At 37.2% G+C, this 17,759-nt stretch overlaps 2 protein-coding genes across 4 annotated transcripts; one reads left to right on the forward strand and one right to left on the reverse strand.

Moving 5' to 3' along the window:
- Nucleotides 1-810: 810 nt before the first annotated feature.
- On the reverse strand, nt 811-9,658 carry LOC100882981 (organic solute transporter alpha-like protein 3). Of its 3 annotated transcripts, none has more exons than XR_013040420.1 (7): nt 9,361-9,658; nt 6,981-7,176; nt 5,735-5,966; nt 4,692-4,848; nt 4,117-4,257; nt 2,221-3,221; nt 811-2,061 (listed from the first exon to the last, which is right to left on the reverse strand). XR_013040420.1 is itself a non-coding variant. In XM_003700027.3 (6 exons), exons 1-6 carry the CDS (start codon nt 9,446-9,448, stop codon nt 3,028-3,030), a joined length of 1,008 nt encoding a protein of 335 aa, XP_003700075.1. In that variant the 5' UTR covers nt 9,449-9,658; the 3' UTR covers nt 811-3,027. The 3 variants fall into 3 exon arrangements, 1 of the variants encoding a protein (XP_003700075.1); XR_013040419.1 differs by having other exon boundaries at nt 811-1,410; nt 1,498-3,221; XM_003700027.3 differs by having other exon boundaries at nt 811-3,221.
- A 2,583-nt stretch (nt 9,659-12,241) lies between these two features.
- LOC105664048 (uncharacterized) lies at nt 12,242-17,655 on the forward strand. Its single transcript, XM_076539841.1, has 3 exons — nt 12,242-12,574; nt 14,540-16,373; nt 17,119-17,655. The coding sequence occupies exons 1-3, from the start codon at nt 12,572-12,574 to the stop codon at nt 17,433-17,435; spliced, it is 2,154 nt and encodes a 717-aa protein (XP_076395956.1). The 5' UTR covers nt 12,242-12,571; the 3' UTR covers nt 17,436-17,655.
- The last annotated feature ends 104 nt before the right edge of the window (nt 17,656-17,759 follow it).

Consider the following 17,759-nt stretch of genomic DNA (forward strand, 5'->3'; position numbering starts at 1 on the left):
TACGGTCATAGCATAAATTTTATTTCTGAATTATTAAGAACTTCAAACCTTATTTTCGCAAAGGAGAAAGTTGTTTAAAATCACGTCAACTACCCTTTCTAGGAGCACCAGTTGTGAGACACCCTGTATAATACGATCATATCAAAAATTTGCTTCTGTATTAAAAACGAAGCTTTAAACTCTATTTTCACAAAGAAAAAAGTTGTTCAGAATCACATCTGCAGCCCCTTTCCTACATCAGTTATGAAGCTCCCTGTATAATACTATTTTAACACCGATTTTATTTTTGTATATTTAATAATGAGCTTCAAACTCTATTTTCATAAAAGAAAAAGTTGTTCAGAATCACATCTGCAGCTCCTTTCCTGCACCACTCATGAAACTCCCTGTATAATACTATTTTAACACCGATTTTATTTTTGTATATTCAATAATGAGCTTCAAACTCTATTTTCATAAAAGAAAAAGATGTTCAAACTCACGTCTGCAACCCCCTTCCACTAGTACCAATTACGAGGCGCCCTGTATTAAAAAAATGAAGTGCCTGAATAAAAATTGTGGATTTAAAAAAATCCTCTTAAAAAATGAAGAGGGTTGCAATGTCTGAAATCGAGCGGATTACATAGTGAAAATAAAAGGTCTGGCAAGACAGAGTTTGAAATTCGAAGACGTCGATGTTCCGGCGAGCGACGACGTTCGGAAGAATTATCACCGACGAGCATCAGGAAGTGTCTCCTTACATTCGAAGGGACGCGGCGATTTTTCTCGTTCCGTGTTTCCACGTCGAGCGATCGATCGTCACCAGGGTGGCTTCGGATCCTGCAGAAGGGCAGGATATTAATATTCCGATAACGTGTCCCGACATATTAACCGTCTTTGTTTTGCTGACCCCGAGGTGAACGTTCGCCAGATAACGTTCTACGAAAACTTCCCTTCTTTATTATTCCTCGAGGTTCCCTTGACCTTGCATCTATAAAACGTGTTCAGCGTACAAAATGCCTTTGAATGTTTCTCCAAAAGTATATTAATTAATGATGAATAAATTGTAAAATTGTTAACAATATGGCGGAAGACTTCCCTTATGCTTTGACCTTGCATCTTTGACCTTGCATCTATAAAATGTCTTCAGCGTGAAAAATGCTCTTGAATGTTTCTCCAAAAGTATATTAATTAATGATGAATAAATTGTAAAATTGTTAACAATATGGCGGAAGACTTCCCTTATGCTTTGACCTTGCATCTTTGACCCTGCATCTATAAAACGCGTGCAGCGTACAAAATGCCTTTGAATGTTTCTCGAAGAGTATATTAATTAATGATGAATAAATTGTAAAATTGTTAACAATATGGCGACTGACTTCCCTTATGCTTTGACCTTGCGTCTTTGACCTCGCATCTTTGACCCTGCATCTATAAAACGTGTTCAGCGTACAAAATGTCTTTGAATCTTCTCAAAAAGTATATTAATTAATGATGAATAAATTGAGGAATTGTTACCAATACAGTGCAATTCTGAGTCGTGTTAATAGGAATGAAACTGCAATCCTGTTATGAGATCTCGCAAGCCCATGCAAGCGTCTGATTTAATTAAGATCGCCCGGGTTACTCGGGCTCCGACACTCGAAACCTGTTTGCAGCTTTCTGTTGTGCAGTCTTAAATCTGGATGACTGCTCTTTCACATTGTAGCTGATGGTGTCAATTAAGATTAACGTTATCTAAAGTGCATCATCGACGGATTGAGTTCGCTTCGGTCTTCAATTTGTACCTCGATGGTTACAAAGTTTTATAGCTCCTCATACAAAGTTATAATGTTATATAGTTTTTCATACAAAGTTGTGTAGTTTTTCATACAAAGTTTTGCATGGTTTTGACTGAAAGTATTTCCCGCCGTGAAAAGGTGAAGTCATGCAGCGTTGGGCATCTGCGTCAAAGAATTGGTAAAGGCCTTTTTAAGCGTACCCTCCTTTGATGTTGATTTTTTGACTTAACGTCTTCCTGGCTACCTTTGCATCCGAATTTCCAGCTGCACGTGTGTCAACATCGTATGTGGGCTATATCCACTACGAACAATACAAGTACCGATATAATAAAACAGGGAATCGAAAAACCTGCTTGCGTTCAATGAATTTCAATCTTTCGTCCTATTTTTCTCAGCTTGAAACACCGAAATGTTTCACCACGTAGGCGTCATAATTACGTTAGAGTTAAAAGACCCACACTTTTCTTAATGATCGTCACATTTAGATCGCCCACTATTGCTTGAGTACGTTTCGAAAGAGTGCCTGCAAGTCATTTGAGCATCCACTGTGATTTGTCAGTCAGCCGTGACACGCGATAATGCGTTGTGACGGCTGCGTGTGGCTGGTTTCATAGTTACTTCCGCACCGGAGATCTCAATGCGTGGCAGGAAAGTGCGATAACTCCGATGCGCTATTTAAATTCATTAGTAATCTGTATCCGAGCTTTTCTGAATATATTAGGGCTACTGAAATTTCATTTCTTTATTTCTTCATGTATTCATTTCTTCGTTGAAGTTTTTCTATGAAAAATCGGAGGACTTTTTTAAGTCTCAGCAAGTGTTTTGCTTAAAAAAGGAATTGAACAATTGCTTTTATGTTGGCAAAAAGAGTTGCACAATGATGGAAATTATTTTGTTGTAGCATTTAAGATTTCTTTAATAAATAAATGTTCTTCACCATCAAATTTTGATTACTTTTCCCTCTTTGATTTAATTTTCCTCAACTTCTACTGAGAAACTTTTTAACAAACTACAACTGCAACTTTCTGAGAAGCTGATAAATTACAAAATTGTACACAAAACGTACACACGCTTTATTTAACAGTTTTCGTTTAACAGATCCTTAAAGGACAGCACCAGTGTGCTTCAGTAAAAAAGTCTTGAACCCTCACTCATTTCATTCATTCTAACACTTACTTAATATCTAACGTATCATCAAAAGCTTAATATCTAACGAGTATCCGCGAATTAACAAAGAGATCGTAGTCTAACCGACGAAGTTGAGATCTCACGCGGTGAACGTTGAAGTTTGTTTGTTAGCTTCGTTGTTATTCGACGAGTTCACTTGCTCCGGCTTGTCTTTCGACCGATCTGTAGCCTCGACCGTCGGCTCTTTCTCCTTGTCCACGTCCACGTAATAAACGTACCTCGCCGCGTAGCAGAGCAACAGCATCTCGATTAACATCAGCGCGTTTTGGGTAACTGAAATCGGACGGAACAGTGCTTTATCTCATCTCGTATATGGAAATCAATTTACCAAGAAATCTATTCTAGAGCTTAGGTCGAATTTTAAGAATTTTTAAAGCTTTCAAATTTTCAAAACTTAAAATTGGTTAGGCTAGAAATTGACGGAGGTAGAGGAAACCTCTGTGTGAAACATGGAAAACTTATTTTTGTGATAAACCGGGGTTCGGATCGAGGATTCGGAGGCTTAGGTCGAATTTTAAGTAATTTTCAAAGCATTCAATTTTTCAAAACTTAGGTTCAAATTGGTTAGGCTAGAAATTGACAGAGGTAAACCTCTGGGAAACCTTCTCTGTGTGAAACACGGAAAACTTATTTTTGTGATAAACCACGACGGTTCGGATCGAGGATTCAAAAGCTTAGGTCGAATTTTAAGTAATTTTCAAAGCATTCAAATTTTCAAAACTTAGGTTCAAAGTGATTAGGCTAGAAATTGACAGAGGTAAACCTCTAGGAAATCTTCTCTGTGTGAAACACGGAAAACTTATTTTTGTGATAAACCGAGATGGTGAAGATCGAGGCACGAAGAGGAGAAAGGTTCATTGAACGATAATTACAGGGCCATATGCAAATATTTCGTACCCCAGCTGTAATGACTTGTTATTAACTCTGATGGCTATACATTTCAAGGAATCTATGATCTCAGATTATAGTATACATCCCTAAGTACCTCGTTCCACACGTTGCCACTTATAGTTTTAACATCGTAATTTCTCACTTATGTAATAGCGAAAAGGTACTTGAATAAACGTGTTTCCTTTGCAAATTTCTAAATTGTAAACCACGAATACAAAGCATTCGAAAAGCCTCAGCATGCCTACTTAATTAAGAATTTATTATTGAGGAGTATTACCGCTGGCATAGATTTCCGGTGTAATCGGTGGATTGCACGGAAAGAGTCCTGTTTGAGGCAGACTCTTGACAATGAACGACTGCAGCTTCGAAAACAGCAGCACCATCTGGGAGACCATGGTGTTCCTATGCAGTTTCGCCTCTGTAAAAATGAACGCAGGTCAGAGTCCATTAACACTGGGTCACAATAGACTTTTCGGGACCTCAGAAAATTGCTTCCTGTCGTTGTGCGGTCCGGAGATAATTGACCAGAAGTTGGATTTTAAAGTGCTGGGGTTCAATTGTTTTCCTCAGCAGCTCGATTTTGAGGTTGCAAGCTTTTAGACTTTGAAATAGCAAGCTTCTAAATTTTAAGGAGTAATCTTCTGGGTTTTGAAGTAGCAAACTTTCACATTTTGAAGTAGCAAACTTCCAGATTTTAAGGAGTAACCTTCTACATTTTAAAGTAGCAACCTTCTTGATTTTAAAGCAGCAACTACCTCGTGATCGCGTGTTTGAATAATTTGTTACAGAAGAGCGCAGACAGGGCAGATTATGCGAGGTCCTTCTTCTCAATTAAGCATGCATGATTTTTACCTGGAGCGACTTCTTGAAGACTCTTCATGGCGATGGTCAGTCCATATATTCCGAGAAATATGCTAGCTACACAAAGTGGCTGGAAACAGATGCCGTACTGGGTCATCAGATTTGGCTCCTCCATTGCTATGAAGAGGAATATGCAGTAGATCAGTCCCTGGAATCGTATATTTTTAAATCAGTAATTTTCTGGAGCTGTCTCTGAACTTCTAAGATAACTTTACATTTAGACTCTTAATAATTTATAAATTCTTAAGTATTTACATTTGTAGCTTCATAACAATTTACATTTATGGATTTATAACAATTTACATTTGTAGACTCTAAACCATTTACATTTGTAGACTCATAATAATTTTCATTTATAGACTCTTAACAATTTACATTTATGGACTCTTAACAATTTACGTTTGTAGACTTTAACCATTTAAATTTGTAGACTCATAATAATTTTCATTTATAGACTCTTAACAATTTACATTTATGGATTCATAACAATTTACATTTGTAGACTTTAACCATTTAAATTTGTAGACTCATAATAATTTTCATTTATAGACTCTTAACAATTTACATTTATGGATTCATAACAATTTACATTTGCAGACTCTTTACTATTTACATTTGTAGACTCATAATAATTTTCATTTATAGACTCTTAACAATTTACATTTATAGACTCTTCACAATTTACATTTATAGACTCTTCACAATTAACATTTATAGACCCATAATAATTTAAATTTATTTAACCATTTACCACAGCATTCCATCTTTACCATAGTAAAAATCAAATTTAGGTATAAATCATCATATGTAGCAAAGTATATATTTTTCTTCATAATAGAAGCTTTACAATAGTAATGTGGATACACTAGACGTAACAGCTAATCTGCTTTGCAACAAAAACCGAGCTAACGGCTCGAATAAATTTTTCATCACTGAATAATTATCTAACAGACACAAGCCTTCGAGGATACCAGGAAAATAGTCAGAAAGAAAAAACGAATATAAAAAAGTCAAGGTAGAAAAGAAGAAATAACCTGGATAATAGGAAGTTGTAGAACTACCAACCGCAGCCAGGACAAATTGGCGTCAGTCATTTGAAGATTTGGAAACGGCAGACAGGGCCAGCAGCAACAAGGGCCGACTTTCAGCGTCATGGCCGGTGGAGTCGTGACCCTTTTGAAGCCGACGTAGACGAGCAGAAGATAAAGCCGGTACAGGGCTGTCGTCAGGAAGATTTGAGTCAGGGCTTCCGATAGCAACTGCGTCCTGAAAAACCATCGTTAACCTTCCCTATTAGTTATCAATTAACTCTTCTCAGAGATCGTTAAACGTTTTCGATGGTTCTGTTAAAGTTAGACTTCGTACAAATTCTTTTTTATGTGCACTTTTTTAGTGAAAATAAAATTTAAATGTAGGTGATGTTTATTGAAGTTGAAGGTTGTTGAAACGATTATGTTTGGAGTTATTTAAAAGACTCATGTTTATTGAAGAAATTTCTGTTCATTGAAAAAATTCATGTTCACTGAAGAAACTCATGTTCATTACAAAAATTCCTGTTCATTGCAAACATTGCTGTTCATTAAAAAAATTCATGTTGACTGAGAAAACTCCTGTTCATTTAAAAAACTCTTATTCACTGAAGAAACTCATGTTAATTAAAAAAATTCCTGTTCATTGAACAAATTCCTCTTCATTGAAAAAACTCATGTTCATTAAAAATATTCTTGCCCATTGAAAAAATTCATGTTCATTGAAAAAACTCATATTCATTTAAAAAATTCTTGCTCAGTGAGAAAATTCTTGTTCATTGAAAAAATTCATGTTCACTAAAAAAATTTATGTTCGTTTAAAAAATTCTTGCTCAGTGAGAAAATTTCTGTTCATTGAAAAAATTCATGTTCACCAAAAAAACTCATGTTCATTGAAAAAATTCATGTTTACTAAAATTTTCTTAACAAATACATAAATTAAGGGACTTAACAATTTAACTTAAAAAATGTCGTGTTGAAAATATCAATTTGCAATGGAATTCTCGTGTCCACACTATCAAGAGACCCCATCAAATTTCCGACATCTCAGGTGCGACAGTCAGAATTTATCTCGGAAAATCAAAATCATTAGTTGCAGAGGTCCCATCGTTAAAAAGTGTCTCAAAGATCCTAGCACGACATCTGATCGCGTTTCCGCTCCTTTTCCCTTAAGTGGATTTTCTGGTTTATTTCACGCCAGACCCGTAGTCTGTTAAGGATCCTCAGTCAATTTTTCACCGTAGTGTCTTACCTAGGTATCGCAATGGCTGTTAGACTGCAGACGCTGGCGACTGGATATACGAGTAGGATCACGATGGCATTGGTTTTGTAGAATCTTGCTTCTTTTTGTTGAATTATATTGTGACATGCGTCTACGGCGAAGTAGAGGGTCAGAGTTGAGAGCAGTGCTCCGAAACTTACTATTCCTTTACCGAATGCTCCTAAACCTGTAAAAATAGAAATAAAATATTTAAAAAATTAAAAAATTCTTGTTTACGGGAAAAATTCCTGTTCATTGAGAAAATTTATGTTGACTGAAAAAATTCATATTCATTGAAAAAATTCATGTTCATTGAGAAAACTCATGTTGACTGAAAAAATTCCTGTTCATTGAAAAAATTCCTGTTCATTGAAAAAATTTATGTTCATCAAAGAAACTTATGTTCATTTAAAAAATGTTGATTTATTGAAAAAATTCCTGTTCATTGAGAAAATTTATGTTCATTGAGAAAATTCATGTTGACTGAAAAAATTCATGTTCATTGAAAAAATTTATGTTCACAGAAAAAACTCATGTTCATTAAAAAAATTCCTGTTCATTGCAAACATTTCTGTTCATTAAAGAAACTCATGTTCATTAAAAAAATTCCTGTTCATTGCAAACATTTATATTCATTAAAGAAACTCATGTTCATTTAAAAAATCTTTGTTTACTGAAAAAATTCCTGTTCATTGAGAAAACTCAGGTTCACAGAAAAATTACTATTCCTTTACCGAATGCTCCTAAACCTATTAAAAATAAAATAGAAATAGAATATTTCATGTTTCAATAGAATAGAAATATTTGTGGAATAGAAGGATATAAAATGTCGAATAGCAAGAGATAAATGAATTATTAGTTTGTGTAAATTTTCAAACAAGAGATTATGGAAGGTATGCGATAAGGGTCTGAAAAAATCTGTTTTGAGACCATCGCTGCTGCCGTATGTTTGCAGTGTGATAATCGCGAGGTTAATGGATATCAATCGACACAATGTGTTACAGAACATGTCATGTACATGTGACAATTCAGAAGAAGAATGATCTTATAGTTAAACAACGATATTTTTTTATGTCATAAACAGTGACCATTATGTTCCAAATTTCAACTGTTTAGAAAATGCATTTAGGTTCGAGTAGAAAATGTTTATGCAGCAATATGCATCCGCTTTCGCAGTTGCATTCCCTCAATATCGCAATAATTGCAAAAGAGGATTGCCTTGTACCGCTCCGCTCGAGGACGATCAAAAAAGTGAAAAACTTATGGAAATCTTTGTCCGATAATTTACTCCCCAGCAAAATTTCAAGCGAACGCTGAATTAAACCGATCGAAGCTTGATTATATTCATTTATTCTATGTTAACGATACGTTTTATTTCCGAGCTACGGTGAAAGCCCTCACTACCGCGTTCAGAGGCATCCTCGATGTTAAATACGGAACCAGTTTCGATTGCCTGTTCAAAGGGAAGCGTACAAGAATTCTCGTTTAATGTCGAAACTTCGTGAAGCGTTCTTTGAAAATTTGATAGAAGCCTAATTATCGTGCACGATTATTCTCGGTTAATTGCTTCCGAAGTTGGGATTTTATGTAACGATTATAGTTGTTACGAACTTTGGAACTTTCACCGAGGCACGCCTTCTGCGCCTGCGCGGTGGATCGCGAAAGCTTTGACTCTGCAACGGAGTCAAATATTCTTTTTAATATGGGACAAAAATGTAGGCGCATTATTTTACAAATATTTTGTAACTTAAACACTTCTAGCTTTATTATTTACAGTAATTTGGAACGGGAGTTTTGTGTACTTCCGTGAAAATTTGTAAATGAAAGTTCACCGCAGAGCAACTATTGCAAAACTACGCGCACTGCTCATAACAGTTCATAGTTTACTTTCTAATAGCGGTACGGTAATGTACGTCATAATATGTGGCAATATCTTGGAAATTTGCATGAACCTATAAAGACTAAAATTGAAAAAGTTTCAAGTTTATAAAATTCTGAATATATTCTTGAAATACTCTGAAATTAAATTTGTAGACTCTCAAGTCTCACTGATAAGTGAAATTAAATTGACAAGTTTTATTTTATTAAAAATAAGCAACAGTAAACTTAAATTGACGAGATTTATTTTATTAAAAATAAGTGAAAGTAAAATTAAATTGACGAGATTTATTTTATTAAAAATAAGTGAAAGTAAAATTAAATTGACAAGTTTTATTTTATTAAAAATAAGTGAAAGTAAAATTAAATTGACAAGTTTTATTTTATTAAAATTAACACCAATCTGTACATAACATCAGTGTGTCCATAAGCAGATAAATTTATAGAAATCGGCAAGTATAATTTTGCAAGACAAAGAAAAGAGTGAACTTACTTTCTATATGTTCAGTGGCCGAAGGAACGTACTGATGGTTGCAGCTAAGATTCCTGAACTCCGCCAGATTCTCAAATTCGATTTCCATTGTACTCACTGTATCCCCTTTTTAAATTAATTCGAAAACCGATCCTTGTACCTTTGGTTTCCGCCTTGCAAGGTTCACCGACGAGTGAAACGAACTCGTGGTGATTTAAAAACGAACAGAAAGGCTACGGCACCTTAGTCGGTTAACAGTGAGAGTGAGTCCCCACTTTTACCACCGATCTTGTTGTTGCAAGCATCGGCTGAAAAATCAATAACTCCGCGATTACCCTGGTAGTTTGTTTGACTTTTTATATCTTTTGTAACTACGTTCATTTTTCTATTTTAAATAAGCTATTTGTGAAGTTTGTGGTTGTTGCCAACAGTTATAAATATCGTTTGAAGTTCGTGAAAAAATTTCGAGTGAAGAAATTAAGTTTTGGTTGAAAGAATATTTGGTGAAAGTTTGATGTAGTTTAAAATTAATTGCTAGTTGGGTAAGTTAGTGGTTTAGAGTTATTCAGGAGGAGATAATGTTCTTAATAAAAATTAACAAGGTTGACGGAGTTGAGTTTTGAATTTTGTGTAAAATTCTACAACATTTATTTATCGCTAGATGGTGAAAAAGACTCACTGTAATTATTCTAAAAATTAAAATAGAAGTGTACATTGCATTTTACATGTTTGAATTTGTTACATATTTAATTTGAGCGATTTTGACTTGTTCGATCTGCATCAAAAGGTGTTACCTCATTTAGGTACAAGTTTCTACATTGAATATTCATTATAGAAATAATTAATCTAAAGAAAAGTTGCATCAGGAAGTCATATTTTATTATAGAAATTATTTTAAATATCCAAAAGTACTTTAAAAGCTGTGTTTTTATATAATTTTTGAGTTTAGAACCCAGCGCGCTAAAAAATAAAATTAGTGGCGCCATCTCTCCGGCGAACGGGGTGAACTACACAATTTTGAAACAGCGGCTTCGTTAGTTCCAACTTCCACCGCTAGACGGCGCCACCTGTACCGTTTTCGAATCAATCCCATTTAAAACAGTTAATTTTACTAGCTTAATTGACTGAACTATAAATAAAATTACATCGTAATGCAAGAGTAATTAATTTTGAAGTGTGTTGTCTCTGCCAAATTATTAATTTTTAACTATTCCTAATGTAATGTAAGGTTTTATGTCTTAGGCGGTTTTCTGTCTTAGATCTGCTTACTGGAGATATTGATACATTTAAAACATTCTAGAACTAATTATCATTGCTTTCCGAAGTAATTTGGTGCAAAATACGTTAAAAATGGCCAGAAAATGAATTTTAATTAGGGTCGCTCGGAAGGTAGTACTAGTAGCGCCATCTCTTCGGCGAACGGGGTGAACTACAGCCATCTGAGACACCTCCTTGGTTAGTTCGGTCATTCGCCACTAGGTAGCGCTGCGATACTGTGGCGCCGCCCACCGCATGATGGCCGCCAGCGCTACGATACCCGTGGCGCCGCCTACCGCATGATGGCCGCCAGCGCTAGGATACCCGTGGCGCCGCCTGCCGCATGATGGCCGCCGGCGCTACGATACCAGTGGCGCCGCCTACCGCATGATGGCCGCCGGCGCTACGATAGCAGTGGCGCCACGTACCGGATGATGGCCGAACTAACGTAGGAGGTGTTCCAGATGGCTGTAGTTCACCCCATTCGCCGGAGAGATGGCGCCACTAGTACTTTTTCCGAGTGCCCCTAATTAAAATTCATTTTTCTAGCTTAATTACATTTCTCTTGTATCAAATTACATTGGAGAGCAATCTAATTAACTTCATGAATGCTTTCACGTGAAAATGTATCTATTTTTTCATCGGTAAAGGCGTAATTTTACAATTTGAAAGTTCCGACTCCACCTGCTAGAGGGTGATTGTCATCTCTTCCCTATAGAGAGTGTTTTTATATATTTAAAATAGTCAATTAATAATAACTTTCAATAATAACTGATTTATTGAAATTGATTTTGAAATATGTCGTTTTGAATTCAGATTTCATTATGGAATGAATAACGAACGTTTTTCCTTTAAATATACAATTTAACATCAATTAAGTTGAATATCAAATACAAATAAAATTCTTCTTTATCGACGGCTTGAAAATAGAATTCCTCTTGACTGATGACGACTCCGATGATCACCACATAGTGCTGGCGGCCATCATGCGGTAGGCGGCGCCACTGGTGTCGTAGCGCCGGTGGCCATCATGCGGTAGGCGGCGCCACTGGTATCCGAGCGCCGTCGGCCATCATGCGGTAGGCGGCGCCACTGGTATCCGAGCGCCGTCGGCCATCATGCGGTAGGCGGCGCCACTGGTATCTTAGCGCCGTCGGCCATCATGCGGTAGGCGGCGCCACGGTATCGCAGCGCTACCTAGTGGCGCATGACCGAACTAACGAAGTAGGTGTCTCAGATGACTGTAGTTCACCCCGTTCGCCGGAGAGATGGCGCCACTAGTACTATTTTCCGAGTGACCCTAATTAAAATTCATTTTTCTAACTTAATTACATTTCTCTTGCATCAAATTACATTGGAGAGCAATACTAATTAACCTCATGAATGCTTTCACGTGAAAATGTATCTATTTTTTCATCGGTAAAGGTGTAATTTTACATTTTGAAAGTTGCGACTCCACCTGCTAGAGGGTGATTGCAATCTCTTCCCAAAAAGCGCGCCGATATAAATTTTTACTAAACTTCCTAATTACACTAATGTGACTGACAGGTATCTCAGACTTTCACTGATAAATCAATCTTCAATTTGCTCTATAAATTCAAATCTTCCAAGCTCCCTAATCGACTGTCAAGACCTGCCGATCACCATCTACCTCGTTAAACCCACATTCGCTAACTATGCAACAGTTATTCATTCAATAGAAATCAACCGGTTTCCTACAACTTTCTTTCTCCTTGAACTTGGATTTACCTTTCTACTTAAAGTGATCAACGCGACGAAGACCGTGCATCATTTCCTCGAAAAAGTGGCGGGAAGGTTTACCTGCTCCGTTCAGGTGAACAGATGAACGAAGTTACGTGCATGAGGACGGTCGAGGTGAAATAAACGGGTGAGATAGAGAGAGAGTTCGAAAGTAGGCCTTTAGTCGGTGTTTCAGTCAGTAGTCAACTGCGTTCTCAGACGATTGGTTGTCATAATGGTAAGTTTCTGCTGCTCGTGTCATTGTTCCCGAAATTCTAGCAGCTATTATTGCAATAAAATGTCGCTGCCATATTTTAACCGAGTGTGACTAACACGTGTTGGAAGATTCTGTTTCTTGAGGAAACGCGGTGAATCTTCACGGTTCCATGGGTCTGAAAGTACGAAAAGTGCTTGTAAATGCTGTTAATTGCTGAGTAATTATGTTACGGAGTTCTGTGAGTCTTGCTCTAGAAAACATTGATTCAAATACAGGTGATTAAGAGACTATGTTTATTAAACTTATGATAGCGAATTTTTTAGTTCTTTTAATTCATAAATTTTTTAGTTCTTGCAATTCATAATAATTTTCTTCAAATATTTTAGTTCTTGCAATTCATAATAATTTTCTTCTAATATTTTACTTCTTTCAATTCATAAAAATGTTCTTAAAATATTTTGCTTCTTTCAACTCACAAAAAAATGTTCCTCAAATTTTTTAGTTCTCCAAATTTTTTAAAACATCAGGTTCATTTATAAAAATTTTCTTCAAATTCTTTAGTTCCTCCAGTTCATAAAAATGTTCTTAAAGTATTTTGCTTCTTTCAATTCATAAAAATTTTACTTCTTTCAACTCATAAAAAAATTTTCTTCAAACTTTTTACTTCTCCAAATTTTTTAAAACATCAGGTTCATGTAATCAGACCTTCTCTCACAAGTAATTTCAGAATATTTAAGAAAGAACGAAGGCCCATAAAAATACACAGAATTCAGCTTTCAAAAGATTCACCCATGTCGCAATAAATTGCAGAATCACTAAATCGTCAGATCAGTTCGAAGTCGAAAGTGACTTTCGTTTTCGAAAATCATTATCCCGAATCGTTCAGCGTGTCTAACTTCTCTACTCAGTATAACAACATCGTTTTCTGTTACACGAAATCATTTTGTTGCTGTTTTCCGTTCATTAAATTTAATCGAGACGGACGATGTCTTCGGTCACGAAACACCTCCGTGTATATAATTTCGTTTCAATCCATCCGGAAAATGATAGTCATTTCAAGAAACGAGCGTATAAATCTGAAAATGGAATAGGTAGAAAGTCATCTTAAACGAACCGGAAGACCATTTTTAATCCTTGTAATTCACTTTGATTGACAGTAATTTTTTATGTAACCAGTTATGTTTTTCGTAAATAAAAATGTATTCATTTTTAAACTTCGTAATTGACTTTGATTGACAATAATTTTATATGTAACCAGTTATGTTTTTCATAAATAAAAATGTCTTCATTTTTAATATTCGTAATTGACTTTGATTGACAGTAATTTTTTATGTAACCAGTTATGTTTTTCGTAAATAAAAATTTATCCATTTTTAATCTCCGTAATTGACTTTGATTGACAATAATTTTTTATGTAACCAGTTATATTTTTCGTAAATAAAAATTTATCCATTTTTAATCTGGGTAAGTGACTTTAATTGACAATACTACTTTTGATGTAACAGTTGCTTTTCGTAAATAAAAATGTGTCAAATTTAAACTAGTCGAACAAGAAATACGGGTTTAATGACAGTTTTCTAGATTGAAAAGGGACATTCTTGAACATGTAAAATAGGTGAGTTGCTCAAACGTCAAGGATATTTTGCAAGAGCTCTATGAATATGAAAGAAACACGTTAGTGATTACGATCTCTTAGACTTTGGAAACCCGTGTACTGCAATGTCAAATATATTTCCTCGATGATCGTTTTTTACTGGAGAACGTAGGCCGCGAATGTAGGCCACGCGTCATAATTACTATGCAAAAAATGATGAGACGATCAGTCTTCAATGCTTGAGTCTTCGATTTGCTCCAATTTGCAGTCTTCGATTTGCTCCAACTTGCAGTCCTTAATACTTGAAACCACTTACATAGTTTTATACCGTCTTCAATTATCCATAAAATCACAGTTACCTAACCTAACCGTAAATTTCTAATTATTCGCAGCTTGCGGTTTTCATTCTGCTACTGGTACTCAGCCTAGGTCACTGTCAGGACAATGATCTTCCATCGGGATACGAGATCGAGAGCTCGATCAACCGTACGATCGAGGAAGTCGAGCGACAGGTTCGCGAGAACCCGAAGCTGCCTCGTCTAACTAGGCAGCAAATAGTCCACATCCTCGAGAACATCACGTCGCAAGATCTGAACGCGTACAAAGACAAGGAGAAGCTAGAAAAAGCCAGAAAATTGTACCAAAGAGCCCTCATGGTTGTTCTTCCCTACAACGCCGAGAAAGGAAGCTTGAACGACCTGTACACGAAACCACCTATGACCCAAATAATTCCCGATCGCTCGTTCAAGGACTCGAAACAGGAGGACAACGAGGTTCGCAACGAGGTGTCCACCGAGAACCTGGTGTCTCAAAGCTACAAACCGAAGTCCAAGAACCAATACAAGAATCATAGAGAGACGTACTCCGAGGTGCAGGGAAAGCTGCCTTTGAAGGAGACGCTGAAACTGGACTCCACGCCTGTGAGGTTCTCCTTCAACCTGGAGAACCTGCAGAAGAGCTACACCACAGAACGAACGACGACAAAGAGGTACCCAGTGTACGAGAAATCGGACCTGGAGATCGTTTACAGTACGAGTGTCACGGAACCCACCACGAAGTCTACACCCAAAGAGATCGTCATAGACCTGGATCGTTCAAAGGCGACCCAAAACGTGTTGACGTCCAGTCAGTGGCGTTATAACGCTCCTCCAAGTACTTTAAAACCAACGTTACCTTCGAACGTCGACAAGATTCCTTTTCTGCCAACCGTGAACAAACCTGAGGAACCTATTTCTACCGAACGAGTTCCAAACGAGACCACGGAGCTATATATTAGTTCGGAACAACCCACTGCGTTGTACGTGACACCCATGTCCACGGAAACATCTCCCAGAGTGAAATACAGCTCTACTTATTCCGTGAACGCTGCAGGGTTTCGAGCGAGCACTACGTCAACCATGAGGCCAGAGGTGATGGACCTGCTGGAGTCGATCGGTCTGAGGCCCGACAACTACAGCAACGTGGAGGACGTTTATAAGAAGAACAAGAACTTGCTAGAGAGTTCCGAGTTGAACAGCATCCAGGGTTTAGTTCCAGCCGGGTCGGACTCTCCGTCGATACACGATCAGAATACCTTCGAGAGTTCTGGGTTTGAGATTAAGAAAGGTATGGAGAATCTGACGCCCGAGGTGCAGATGCTGTTCCAGAGGTTTGGGCTGCAGACCTCGAATCTGGACACGACTACTACCACAACTACGAAGACTGTCAGTTTTAATTCGTACACGAACTTTAAACCTTTGCCTACGTCCAGCGTGAAGGATCAGGGGATGAAGGAGTTCCTGGCGAAGTTCGGTCTGGTCGATAATCGGAGGCAGAAGTCCATGAGGCCGACGGAGGCTTCGTTGATCGAGGCTGTGCCTCAGAACATGAGAGGCATCCTGGAGAACATTGGACTCATTTCGAGCACTCAGAAGGATATGGAGACAGAGACGACGAACCACGTGTTCAAGCCTCACGAAGTGAATGTAAAAGATGAGGAACAGAGGAGCAAGATTAACGAGTTACTGGATACTGTTAAATTGGTACAGCAAGGTAAAGCGGATATTCAGAACGTGAAGAAGGCGGCTAATGATCTGATAGAGTCGACGAAGACTTTGAAGGATGGACCAGATCCTTTGAAGCTTGAGGAGATCATCAGAAATTATAGCAAGGAGCTGAGGAACGAGGTGAAGCGACAGGAACAGGTGACCACTGTTAGCACCACAGAAGAAACGATAGCTACGACTGGTATTAAGAAATTTATGATTTTCCTTTTGGGGAGCTCGGAATTCTGGGTGCGGAAGATCATTCAGGGGCTAACGAAACTTCGAGTCGCACTAATGAACGTGTTTAATAGGTTCAAGCGCGGGTCTGGTTGACTTTCTGTTAGCTGTGATTTTAAACACTGTTAACTCTTTGCACTCGAGGGTAATTTTATTGTTTGCGACTTAAAATGTTAAATAAGTTCCCTTGAGGTTATTATTTCTCTACTATTGTCTCTTTCACTATGTTTATTATCACAATTACAGAATTAGTTAAATAATGCTTATTTCAAATTTTGGCGTCTCTCGAGCGCAGAGGGTTAATTGCATGTCAAAGGGTGATTTCTAATTTCATCAGTTCATCGCGGATCGTGTTAAGAACTTTTTGTTTACAATCTTCCTTTCATGTGGTATCTGTATATAGTCAGATTTCTCTCGCTTTCATGTAAAGGATTTCCCTAAAAAGGACAGTCTGGGAAAAGATAGACGAACTTCAGCCTTACGACGACTGAAACTTTCGCTTGTTTCTTTTCCTAATTGTAATTAATTACGTCTGTAACTAATATCCGAGGGAAAGTGAACGAAATAATAGCATCATTAATTTACACTCGTTAGCGGAAAATCGATCGCGGATAAAGAACACAATGCTCCTTCCACGTCTTTGTAAATAAAATAACTATTCAGGAAATCGAAAATAGTGAACCGAGTATTACTATGAAACTTGTCAACAGAATCGACGACGACCAGCACAGATTCCACGAAATCGGCAGATCAGTTAGCTGTGGACTCGTCCACTTCCAAGGATTCTACGACCTCAACGACCTCGAACTCTACGACCTCGAATCTAATGGCACTAGAGGAGTCTTTTGGCGGGACGACTCCCGAACCAGATCCTGTTCTTCCGCCAAAAAGAAAAAACGGGCTGTACTTCCTAGTGGACTGGAACACGTTCCTGGAAGTCGGCGAGGACGACAAGGAGAAGATCAATTTGAGATTTCAACCAAAAGTTGGGGACAGAACGAGATTTTTACCAGTATCAGTGCCTTAAACTTTCTTCTATTTATTAACGTAGATTAATCTTGATGCCTTGGGTTCGAATTTTTCTAGGATTAAACAAGGAATCAAATATGTAAATACTTTTGTGTGAAATAGTTTAATATATTTCTTGACTGAAGTTCAATTAAGTTACTTCATTTGTAATTGTTTTGTATCATACGTTACTCGAATAAAACGTTTCCTGTCAGGAAAACGAACAGTTCTCTGACCCACATATTTGTGAAAGCGTGTAATTAATACGTGCACAAATGAAGCAGAAATTGAGGCAAAATATTGTAAACAGTTGAGAATCACTGAGGTCGCGAAAATATTTTGT

The sequence above is a fragment of the Megachile rotundata genome, chromosome 14 (genome assembly GCF_050947335.1).
Source record: "Megachile rotundata isolate GNS110a chromosome 14, iyMegRotu1, whole genome shotgun sequence".
NCBI classification, from domain to species: Eukaryota; Metazoa; Arthropoda; class Insecta; order Hymenoptera; family Megachilidae; genus Megachile; species Megachile rotundata.

Bases quoted from the DNA above. Each gene is read 5' to 3' on its own strand.
- LOC100882981 (XM_003700027.3), bottom strand. From the start codon at position 9,448: ATGGAAATCGAATTTGAGAATCTGGCGGAGTTCAGGAATCTTAGCTGC. The intron at 7,177-9,360 runs GTAAGTTCACTC...CTATTTTTACAG, and splicing joins GGCCACTGAACATATAGAAA to GTTTAGGAGCATTCGGTAAA. The intron at 4,258-4,691 runs GTAAAAATCATG...TCATTTTTACAG, and splicing joins TCTTCAAGAAGTCGCTCCAG to AGGCGAAACTGCATAGGAAC.
- LOC105664048 (XM_076539841.1), top strand. The intron at 16,374-17,118 runs GTATTAAGAAAT...ACTTGTCAACAG, and splicing joins AGAAACGATAGCTACGACTG to AATCGACGACGACCAGCACA.